Genomic DNA, 12,599 nt, shown 5'->3' with positions numbered 1-12,599 from the left:
ATGACAAAATTTTATACTCTAAATTAATTTTGGCATGGAAAACAAACTCTGAGAGAAACTTCCCTTCTCCCTTTTTTTGACCAGAAAAAAGTATAGTTGCTGTAGAACTGTCTCCCCTTATGTGTTTTAAGTATAGTGCTTGGAAGGATACTGCAGCAATAAATTCAATTTGCAACAGTAAATGGATGATCTCTTTCAACAAACAGAATGCAAAACAAATTAAACAAAATTTTTTTCAAAATATTTGTCCTAATATTAGGATAGACTTATTTCTTGCTCTAATGAAAAGGGTGAAATACTTTCTCCAAGATGTGCTTTGTCACAACACTGTGACACTTGTAATGAGTGACATTTTCTCTGTTATTTCTTTTTCCCATGGATGCCATAAAGTGCATCGCATGAATATGAAGTGACATCTTTACTAACATGTGGTACTTACTTATCACCCACAATTCCCAAATTGATTGTTGGATAGCCATGTTCTTGGATTGTAGCTAGGAGAGTTGAACGGTTACTGTCCCGAATCTTTCCTGGCAAGAGGTCATCCTCAGGATTCAGCAGCTATAAAACCAGAAACACTCTCAGTCAGTCTCCTTGGAATACTGTGCTTTACACAAGTGAGAATTTTTTTCTTTGGGTTGGACAGGATATTTTTAGACACATATCCTGAAACACGTATAAAGTGATTTAGTGAATTTAAATTAATAAGATCTGTAATGTGCTTGTTTAGTCCAGTCCTTTGTGTTGTTTAGTTTGTTTCTATTGGTTCATGTCTGCAAAATGTTCTTACCCCTTATGAGTATGTGGCTTCTAATCTCAGACATTACCAATCAAAACAAAAACTTTTAAGTTTTCACATTATTGTTCCTCTTTAAATGGTTTTAAGGAAATCTCATTGATGTTGTTAACCAGATTTAAAGGTATTAATGGACATTTTGAAGTTCATTGTCTGCCTACCAATAAAGATGTCTTTTAAATACAACGATCTGCATTGGAATAATAGACCGAAGCCTTATGCTTAGTTGTTGTATCAATTACTGTTTTGGATGAAAAGCTTTCTCTCAAGATAGTATATCATTGCAATTACCTCACATGTGTTATGTATTTTGGAAGTGAAACTACAAAACATACATATGTAAATGTATGTTTTATATATATTAGAAATTCTTATGTAGGACACAGAGGGACAATACAGTATTGACAGGACGTAAATAATAATACTACTAGTAAGACTGTATCTGTCAAAATCACAGCATTAGGTAGTAAGGTAAGAATAATGAAAAATGGAGCATGGGTAAACTTCATGCTTTGGCTTGCAACTCTGTTTCTGTGAAGACTTTCACAGGACATTTAAGAAACCCACTGTACAGGATCTCTTTGACATTTTACAAAAGAGAATGTCCACATCAGTAAAGGACCCTTTAATGACATGCAAGAATCTTTAATCACATGGAAGTTACTAATCAGGAAAATCACCATCTATAATCCTTATAGCTCTATGGATTTATTCTTCAGTTAGTGGTATGGTTCCTGCTTGCCACACCCTGTTTATGCTATGAAATCTGGTAAGATTCTGTACACCAGATGACAAAATTCAACCTATTAAAAGTTTTCAAAATTGAACATATTCAAGCTGTATGAAATACAGCTATTGAGTTAATGTTTGTAGCTGGATTTCAGAAAGTTTGTCTTAAAGGACAGTCAAAACTTCATGCTGTCTTTAAACTTCAAGCTGACTTTATCTCAACCCACATGTTCTTTAGGTTTTGCTCTTCCTATTCTTTCTCTGTCCTGCTGCTGGAAGAAGTGAGAGGACACAGTTGCTGGCCTGGGTCAACACACAACATATGTAAAATTAGTAAATTAAGTTAATCTTAAACCTGATTTTTCTGATGTAGTTAAAACAATTATAAAGCTGGCCTGCTGTTCTACCAACATGAGAGTGTCTGCATTTCAACATGTGCTACTATGAGAAAGAACATTGAGGCACAATACTGCAGCAAGGCATTTGGTAGTACTATTCAGTTTTCAAAGACAGCTTGTCTGCCATTTGTATTATAGCTATAGAGGAGTGTTGCTTAAAAGAAATTACTCTTCAGTCATGACTGGCAGGAGGAAAGCAGCTGGCACATAGTTGGATACATTACCAAAATTTTGGCAAAGATAATGTGAGACCTGTGAGAAAGCCCCTAAAGGAGAAAACACAAGCAGATGATTATGGGTTGATCCCTCACAAAAATAGCTCATGTCAGCACGAGTTGCAGTTCAAAAAGTGAGTCTGCTTGGGAATAGGGTGGAAGTCACTATCCAAAATACTGCCTCAAAAAAATGTAGTATTTCAGACTAGAATTCTAAACAAATGTTTCTTACCTCATTCCCTGTTGACATTACTGCAACCACTGGAAACTTGTTAACTTCTACTTCCGTTACTCCAACAGTTGCTAAGAGACCAATCTCAGACGGACCCATGTGGGTTCCTTTAGCCAGCACACATTCACCTCTTTTAATGTCATGTCCTATGGGTCTGAAAGTCAGGACAGAAAAACAACATGACACAGAAACAGAATGAGATTCGAAGTACCTTTCCTTGATTGGTCCTGCTCCAGGTTAGGAGTGTCCAAGGACACTCCTTAGTTAGACTGTCAAAATGTCAGTACTACTCATGATTAAAAAATTACTTTAAAAATCATCAGCCCTTCTGTTCCTTACAGAGATATTTTAATAAATACAGACCTGATATCTTGGCCTGGTCGAGCTTGCACCAGAATTCGAACCTCTAGTTCTTCAGTGCCCTAGGAACAAACACAAGGACATCACATATGGTCAGCTGAGCTATTCAAAGAAAATTAATGTTTAATTTCTCAGAAGTCTACACAGCTTATAGCACTCATTACACTGAGACATTATGGTTTAAGCATCATATTGTTCTCCTGATTTGTTTGTCAAGGTTGTAACATAATGTGTGCTAAAACTGAACAGCATTTTAAGAAATGTTCTTCATGACGAGCTCACCAGGGGAGGACCAGCACTGAATACATAGTTTTAGCTTCCTATTTTTTTTTTAATGATACCCGTGTTTCTACAGCTTTCCTGTGTTACAATCTGTTGATCTGGTATACTGAGTGGATTCTTTCTACTCCTCTCAACCAAGTTGATCTGCCCAAACCATTTCAAAGATGGCACTTCAAAAAGACCATTAGGCTGGCAGACAGTAGGCCACTACATTAGCAGAAAGGTGGGAAGAAGCTATATGCTGCAGCTGTTTCAGGATTTTCATATAGATTCCTGTAATGGATACTCCTACTTGAGAGCTTTGTACGAATCAGAAAGTGGCTCATTCATCTTGTTTATTTACTGTGAACAAGAGACAATGGCCTGAAAAGTCTGATGCATTTCCTCGCTCAGAATGTCAATGGTTTGGTGATTCATTCAATGCCAATAAAAGGCACATAACCTGTATTGTTAATATTTAATTTTAAGCCCTACAAATGGGTTGATGATATATACAGTCATCTTTGAGATAGTGCCAGCCTGTCAGTAGCACTAAATCTAAACTTAGACTGAAACAAATTTTGTTTTTACATTGTCATGTAGTGCTTCATATTTAAATACCTCGAAGTTATAAATCAGACACTAATATTACAAGAAAAACAAGGCAGGTCAGTGTTATTTGGAATTTTTACAAAAACAGAAGCGTTGTATAGGACAATGGGATTTTTTTCATAAAGGTGATATGGGCCTCAGTTTCTGAGTTCAAACTAAATGGTCTAAACTTAAGGGCCCAAAGTTAAAGCTAATGAATGTGTTATAAGAGATTATGATTCTGTTTACCTACTGTGAGAATTTAAACCCCTGAAAACCAGAAAATTACTAACAAAAAAATTTCTTACTTCATCCCAGTATTTTCATATGCTTTTCAGAAGCTTTTATTGCAAACTCTGTCTCTTTTGTACTTACCCTTTTTGTATAAGAGACAATTTTTGGCTGTGAGCGATCAAATTGGCTGTGCTGGTGCCCAGAATGGCCTTTTGCCCCTTATTGCCACCTGAGGCTGTAAAAGACACTTGAGTCTAGCAATAAAAATTTGGGGCAATGGTTAGTCCCATAATTACTTTATTTTTATGACACTCTGGCAATGGTTGTTCAGTCATGAAGGTTTGAAATTTCCATATCTTTGATAACATTTAAAGATGGATAGAAGATTTTAAGAGAAACAAGAGGAGAGGGAATGACATGTTTGATTAATATAAAAGGTCCTATCTAGGACTGCTGGATTAGGGGAAATAACTAAAAAAAAAGGCTTTTGAGGAACTCAGCAATCCCAGGTTTAGAAGGCACCGTGGAAAGTGTGACTATGGACAACATGGTGGTATACAGAGATTGATGTCTGTGGAACTGATGGATATCCCAGAATGCTTAAGGAATACAACATAATTCAAGGTGGCTAGAGGGGCTTGCAGGGAGGTATGGCATTATGCTGAGAACATCTTTCATTTGGTGTGTGTCAGGCAGCATTCTTGCTGTGTATTAATACATTTTGAACTATATCTGAGTGGCTTTGGTGGCTGTGAACAGTTGGCATCCATGCTGATACACTGATGCTTGGGCTTGAGGCAGGATCTAACTCTTGTTTTGGTTGATCACACTGGGCTCCTTTCTCCTACAAGGTGACATAAAAACTCAAAATGAAAAAGGTGTGGACATGTTTCCTAATGAATGTGCATTTGGCAAGCTGATGAGAATTTTTCTTCCTGATGTATAGACATAATTCATTTCAGGCCTATGGTTTCTAAGGTCATTTGGGGAATGTTTGCTATGAAATTTAAATACTGGTACCGCAACTAGAACTCAAGGAATGAGTTCCTTTGAAAAGTAATCTCTTTCCAGAAGAACATTTTTCAGATGTTAAAGATTTCACTTCAGTTAAATCCCAGCCCTGAAGGGGCTCCTTAAGGAGTTCTTAACACTAAAAAAAAAAAAAATTTTGAAATACGTAGCCACCCAGACATGAAAAGAAGGAGAAAAAAATTAACATATTAATTAAATTATACTAATTATTATCAACAGGATTCATAGAGCAGTTTATTCAAAGACAAGCAGAAACTAAAGAGTCCTACCTCATACTTACAGGCAAGAAAAAGGAGTTGAAGGTGGCTGACCATTCGTGAAAATATTCAGAGTTTAAGCACATAGCCAAATAACCTGTTCTCACATGCAGAGGAGAGCATGCATGTAAAAAGTGGAAGGCAGGGCAGAGTCATCCAAAGAAGAAGTAGAAAAATAAAAGGTTTCCATGTGTGTTGCTCTGCAATGTGATAGTCCTCTCATGATGAGGTGGGCAATGGCCACAAAAAACTTGCTCAGTAAGGCTAATGGAGCAATTAACAAGCAGTGAAGGCAATGGTGTATTTCCCAGGAAGATAAAATCTATACATATACATCTGTAACCTCAAAGCAGGATGGATAATTTCAGTAATTCCTCTGTCCTCTGAAGGACAGCCTAGACAGCTTGCTGAGTTCATTAGATGTAAAAATCTATGCATTTAATAAGGCATGAGAAAGAATCCCTAGAGTGTGTTTCAGTCTTTGCTGTCTTTATCAGTGTTGAACACTAGAATTCATCTCTTACACCCCAGCTGCAATCACTGTGCTGACACTGAGCTGTAGTGAAGTGGAACAGCTTGTCAGAACAGCAGCAGTAGAGCAAAGGCTGATTTGAGCACAGAACCATACAGATAGTTCATTCCAAAGCTGAACTTGGAAGTTGTGTCAATAAGAGACGTATCTTCTTGCCTTAAGTCTCTCAGATGACAGCAAACATGATGATAGTGCCCTGAAATCACAGCTGGGATTCGGAAGCAATTCTCTGAACATAAAAGAAGTTTAAGATGGACTCTTTGGAATAAAGTTGTCTAGAGAGAGCTCCTCTGCTTCATAAAAAGCACATTTCACTATGTTGAGACAACTGTGCATAATGAATTACTACTACAGTATTCATATTTTTTCTGTGTTTTTTAATGAGTTTTCTTTCTATGTTCATATTTGCAGCATCTGTAAGGTAGTGCACCAGTATGATTTACAGGTAGGCTGGAAAATCTGTTCAAAACCAGGGCTATGTCTACATTCTGGGGGAATATGCACCGTAACCATTTCCTGGTTTTCAGAGGTCTTAAATTCAGTAATGTTCTCATTTTAAAGAAGCACAAAGGTCTTTTAAATTCTTAGTTGTAGTTTAAAAAATTTTGGGAAGCATTTACTTCCCCTGTCTCATAACAAAACCTCTTTTTCTAAACAGATTCATTGGAAGGTATTCGTACAAGATGTATTCTCCAAAATCCACCAAATTCACCTTTGCTGAAACAAGATCAACTCTGATAATACAGAACCCTCTTCATAGAACAGTTTAAAAGAACCCATGTCATCCCATGGATTTTGCAGCACTTAAAACAGTTCACTTTCCCACAGGAAATCATATTCAGCTTTAATTACATCAGCAGTAATTCAATGTATTATTCTGAGATCAATATGTAATTTAAGAAAACTTTCCCCCTTCTTATTTGGTGAGATTTCCACTAGCCTGTATTTTAAAATGTGAATACAGTACAGTAGGCATTCAAATTGGACTGTAGGCATGGATTTCCAGGAGGCATTTGCCTTCCACTCAAATCATGCTCCCAAGTATTTTAGAGTCAGCATTCAACAATTTTGATGAAAAATCAGTCAGAACAGGAAGGTCTGTGGTACTGTTAACACAGCCTGAAAAAGTGAGAATTGCCACTAGGAACTGATGCAAAAAACCTCAAACTTCTGAGATTACTGAAGAGCTTTTCTGTATGACTGTCTTTCATATTTACAGGGTTGTATCATGTGCCATTTTCTGCTGCACACAAAAGAAAAATGAGTTTTTTAAATTGTGACTCACATCATCTGATTCCCTGATGAGCTCTGTATCTTCCACTTGCACCACGGCATCAGCACCACACGGAATTGGAGCACCGGTTGTAACACGCATTACCTGACCAGGCATCACAGTCTGAGTTGGCTGAAAAATAAAAAACCAGAAACTAATCTACTTTTGAAATAAAAATTTCAAACCACTTGAACTTTATGCAAGTAATCTACCTGAAAGACCAGAATTCTTACTTGCAGCACTACTCTTGATGTACTGTGAGTGATATCAACAGGTACAATAAACTCCAATTCACACCTGGCTTTATTTATATGGCCACATATGGCTTCAGTTTTATCTCCTTGTATTTCTATCACATGAACAACTTTCAGAAGAAGAAATATACTGATACTCAGAAGAATACTTGGCACAGAAAAATAACTGGCTTAGAAATTTAACTGTTAGATGGTGACCTTCTGGAAACTTCCATGAGCAAAAATCTGGCAGTCCTCAGTACATAAATATTTTTGCAGAATACTCTGGTCGCCAGGGCTGAAATTGCTTTGCTTTGGTTGGATTTTTGTTCTGTTTTATTTTACCAGCACACTATATATGGAAAACCAATATATAATAGTAATGTAACCAACTGCTTAATTTTTAAGCAGATTTCCTAATACTGAGAGATGGCTCAATACTAGTTCACAGAGAATATCTATCTTTGTGAGGGTCAATTTAGAATAGCCTAAAACTGATAATATTCTACAATTCTATAAAGTCACAGGACATTAAAAAGTTTCAGCAGAAGCAATACAAAGAATATAAAAATATCAGAACAACATGATAAAACAAATGACATGGTTTTAATAACATTTCTCACCAGGAAGACTATTTTAATAAACATTTGTCAAAATCCAGGGTAAAACCATAATTTGACCATAACTACCTAAGAAATAAATAACTAAAGAAAATATTCCTAAAAAAATGGAACTAAAAGAAGCTGATATGATGACTGAGATTTCATTGCTGGCTCCCCATGGCACTGCAGTAAGTCCGGCTTATTTAAGCTTTACTGTTAGTAGTGAACATGTGCTACACACAGATCTACACAGCTGTGATCAGAGCAGCATATTCTGTACGTGTCACACGTATAATTCGTGTGCAGATTGACTCTATATTCCATATGCAGCGCTGGAATACATCCAATACTTCTCAAACTGTGATTAGCAGATATTTGACAGCAACCCACAGGTCCGCAGGCAGTACTGCCCAGGTGCTGTTACCTGCTCCTGCCCAGCAGGCATTTACTCCATGACTTTGGTCAGGAGGTTGACAAAGACTACCAAACTCCAGACCAGTGGTCAGCACTTCAGCTGTATAAAGCTGTTTGCCTCGCCTATTCTTCTACTCCAGCGCTGTCATAACCTCTGAAAGGTGAGTCTTACTTTGAAATGTGTGTATTTCAAAGGCTATTCATTGGGACAGAAGCCCTAGGAAGAGGCTGGGAATGGTTTTTACCTGGTTTATCACAGTACTACAGCCACCTACATATCCCATGAAACAACTGAGCCTGGAACTGACTGAATCTTGACCCTTTTCTACAGGTAATGGAAATCTAATATCCTCAGAGAAGAACATAAATAAAATGCTAATATAAACTTAAAAACCCCACACTTGCCATATGTCACGGTTAGTGTGTTTTTAGGGCAAGATTCATGTTATCCTAACCTAGGTATCTAAACCAGATGACATAAAAATAATATTTTTAAGAAAATGGCATTTGTTTCTTACCACAGACTATTCAAGGAGCTGTGGATGGATAGCAGAGATACTGCCATTTATATTAAAGCAGCTTAAAAGGGAAAAGAATGCTATCTAGTGTGTAATTTTGATTTTTATGAAAAGAAATGTTACAAAAGGCAAAACTTATGCCTTGGATTATGTATTTTGCATACCATTGTAGATATAATCTAAAGGTACATTACAAATAGGTAATATTGTTTCGAACTTACTAAGTATTGCTGACTTAAGTGACAATTTTCAGAGGAAAAATGTATTGCATAAAAAATTTCTCCCATTTAAAAAGCACCACAAAGAACACAAAATGTCTACCACTGCCACAAATCAGAGTCTATGGTGATGAAACGTGCTGTAACTAACCATGTTTTTGGAGTTTATTGTTAGATGAGTGAATTTTTTGAGATGCAATGATGTGATACATTTAAACAAATTTATGATACAATAACAGCTGCTTTTAGAACTGGTTATGTTGCTCATACATTTAATTTCCTTTTTGTCTGCTGAGAATTTGATCAGATTAACTTTATGAAGAAAAGTCAACCACCAGATTCATTTGTGAATCTCCAGGGCTGTGTACCTCTATGACAGAGACTATGAAGATAAAGAAATGACTGCTTCTCAGAAAACGTATTAATGTACAAAAATTTCACAGCAGCTCTCTTAGAGGCCTTTAAGATCTCACTTTTACCTGCAATGGGGGAATACTGGTTTCTGTCCTTTGCCTTAATTACTGATAATCTACTCAATTTTAGTCACTGAATAAACCCCAGAAATAATCTACTAAGCACAGCCCGTATCTCAGGCATTTTCTCCTGCACATGATTACACCTCTCCTGTGATTTAGAATGATCCACGCACCTTTCTGTAAAAAGGCACAAGTTAATGGAATAGTGGAAAATGTCTGCTTCTCATCCTATATTGTAGCTGGTTAGTCATAGTGCCTCTTACAAACCCCTTTAGAAAGTCTTGCAGGAAATGCTATGGTCTGACTATGTAAATCTACAGAAGGAAAGCCATTTTTCCTATGGTTAAGTGTTTCACACACAGGCCACTGTGGATGGCTCATGACCAGTAATCTCAAGTGTGCCCTAACCTTCCCAAAACAGGGTAGTGTCTGAAAGCCTTCCCTGATATACAATAAAAAAAGGGTTGACATAAACATGACCATCTGGAGATGGAAATCAGAAAATACACAAATTAAAAATTGATACAGAAATGTCCAACTTGGCTGTACGGCCTCCCTGCATCTTCTTCCTTGCTACTAGCATTTCCACAACCTTTTTCCCTACAGGAGGAGCCAAATCTAAATCTGTTTTGAACTCCCTGCTGTGAATCATTCTGTTAATTGGTCTGTAACATGAAAAGCAGAATGTTGCTGCTGAGAGTGACTGAAGGGTGAAATGAGACTGAGGAGCCTTCCAAGGCTATAAATAATTTCTTGGGAAGGAGATGAACCTGAAGATGTGTTTGCCCCAGAAAAAAACTTTGACCAATTATTCTGAGGTCAACAGTCTTGTTTTTCTAACTTGCCACTGGTATTTTCAGAAATAGTTTCTCTCTGCATGCCTCCCCCCCACCCAATTTTTGTTCCTTGCCAGAGAGCCTTCCTATTCCCAGCAATCTGGGAGGACAGACTGTCCCTGTAGAGAGACATTTCTGAGCTCTTGAACTCTGTCGGAGGGAAGGAGGCTTCCATTTGCCCTTTTATCTTTTCTACAAACTTGCTGAACTGATTAGGACACTGAAACACTTCAGACCTCTAATGGGAAGTACTCCCCATTACAGACAACTTCAACAGTACTGCTTTTAAGCAACACTTTGCTGTGATATTTAACTAGCAAAATGATAATACTGATGACAGGGGAATGTGATAGGAGTGATAATTCATTGGGTTGCTCTGCTGGTTCTTGATATTTTATAGTGATCATAAAAAGGGCTGTAAAAATAGTTGTTAGTACTTTGGATTCTGGACCAATGCTTAAAAATGCAGTCAGAAGGGCTAAAAATACAAGGCAGGTTAAAAAACTGCTGAATTCATCAGTTTGCTTTTTTTTTTAGACTTTAAAGTAATTTTACATGTTTTGTGCAACAGATCCATTAATCTAAGTTCACATGAGTCTCAGTACTGAGAAGGTATCTATTACACCAAAGTATAATTCATGATGCTGGATGGGACCTAAAGCAAAACCAATTTTCACAGTTCTCCCTATCTATCATGATTAGCCAAATTAAATGTCTATTACACATTCAGAGGCAGTGTTGGGGTTTTAGTTTAGTCTTAGGTTTTCCTGTTAAAGGAATTTTCTCCCATATGCATGTTGCTAGGGGACAAATAGCTGTACTTAAGAAAGACAAAAAGGGGAGTGGGGCGGGCCTGGCTACTCTTTTGTCTACACCTGGGTGTGGGGACAGTTCGCTCTGAGCGTCCGGAGAGAGAAGCTGCAGAGAAAGGAGCTGCTGCTGCTTTCTTTTTGGCCGTTCTTTCTTCCTGCTGGAAACAACGCCGGGACCCCAAAAGCCGCTTTTCCCTGCCCTGCTGGAGACCGAGCTGTGGCTGTCCTGCCCCGCTGCTGCTTCGAGCTTTCGCTACGCTGTAGCCCTGCTCGCCCTGCCTGCCTGGGCCTCCGTGGTTTTTCCCATCTGGATACATCTCGCCTGCCACCCGGGATTTGCGTCCGTCCCTGCCGTTCCAGCCTGCTGTTCCTGAGAGCCCGGGATCAGCTGCCCAGCGGTTTGTGAAGCCTTTGTTCCATCCTTCCCGGGATCCCAGGGCACCAGAGCCGCGGGTTTCCCGAGCTCGCTCCGGAGCGCCCCCTGCAGCCGCGGGGGAACCATCGCACCTGCCCTGCTCACTGGGAGCCGCCAGCGCCCCTGCCGGCTGCGAGCGGAACTGCACCCGAGGGGAAAGGGCCCGACAGCCGAGAAGGCTGGCACTGGGTTTGTGATTGCTGTTACTGCCATAGTTGTTGTTGTTTTGTTTGACTGGTTATATACATATATATATATAGTAAAGAACTGTTATTCCTATTTCCCACATCTTTGCCTAAAGGCCCTTGATTTCAAAATATAATAACTTGGAGGGAAAAGGGGTTATATCTGCCACTTCAAGGGGGGCCTCTGCCTTCCTTAGCAGACACCTGTCTTTCAAAACCGAGACAGGCAGTTCAAGTCCATTTAAAAAAAATGGAATAATCCTGCAACTGGTAATACTTCTAAAACCTGATACGACTTTTGAAATACGTCAATTTTACTTGGGCTTTTGTGTTCAGCACTCAAAATGGACACCCTATAAAATCCTCACTAAAACTTATCAATTCCTTGTTTTGCCTGTTACTTATTCCTTTTCTCCATCATTTCACATAAAATACATAGAATTATAAATCAGGACTTTAAATAGCTGGAGAAACATTTTGGATTAACTCATGCTCTCCCGAACAGAGCTGGCAGGTATGATTAAATGGACACAGTAACAGCAGTGGAACATAACTGATTTTTTTTCCCAGTACCCCAGTATTAGTACAGAAATTTCATGAAATACACTCTTGAATTTGAGAGCAAATCACAAAATGTATCTATTAGTGAATATTTATAGAGCACAGCAGGTCACAAATGGGTCATGCCTCAACTTGCTTTTAAAATCAATCCATGTATCTACTAAAGGTGCACAAACACTCTTCTCACAAACCAGCCTCAAACAGGCTTCCTCAAGATCATTTTGATCATTACCTATCTTTAAAGGCTTCATACAAAATTCTTACACTTCATTTTGCAGGTATCAGTGTGAAAAATGGAAGCATCTTACAAAAACAGTTATTGGGCTGGCATACTTTAAAAATCTGTCAGCAAGAGGGGGGATAAATCATGCTTTTCTCTGCTTATGAATGGTTGCACCATGAGAAATTTCATGTCCTCC

The 12,599-nt window shown here is 38.3% G+C and overlaps 1 protein-coding gene across 24 annotated transcripts in view; it reads right to left on the bottom strand.

Moving 5' to 3' along the window:
• GPHN (gephyrin) overlaps window positions 1-12,599 on the bottom strand; it is a 286,068-nt gene that overhangs the window by 28,013 nt on the left and 245,456 nt on the right. For all 24 annotated transcript variants that reach the window (XM_048306432.1, XM_048306436.1, XM_048306437.1 and 21 more), the window contains 4 exons: window positions 6,923-7,042; window positions 2,734-2,792; window positions 2,371-2,524; window positions 440-561 (listed from right to left, as the gene is read on the bottom strand). In XM_048306432.1, coding sequence (XP_048162389.1) covers window positions 440-561; window positions 2,371-2,524; window positions 2,734-2,792; window positions 6,923-7,042 — 455 coding nt within the window. The remainder of the gene's footprint in view (window positions 1-439; window positions 562-2,370; window positions 2,525-2,733; window positions 2,793-6,922; window positions 7,043-12,599) is intronic.

This window comes from Corvus hawaiiensis, chromosome 6 (assembly GCF_020740725.1).
Source record: "Corvus hawaiiensis isolate bCorHaw1 chromosome 6, bCorHaw1.pri.cur, whole genome shotgun sequence".
Taxonomy (NCBI): Eukaryota; Metazoa; Chordata; class Aves; order Passeriformes; family Corvidae; genus Corvus; species Corvus hawaiiensis.
This window is presented reverse-complemented; position numbering and strand designations above follow the sequence as displayed.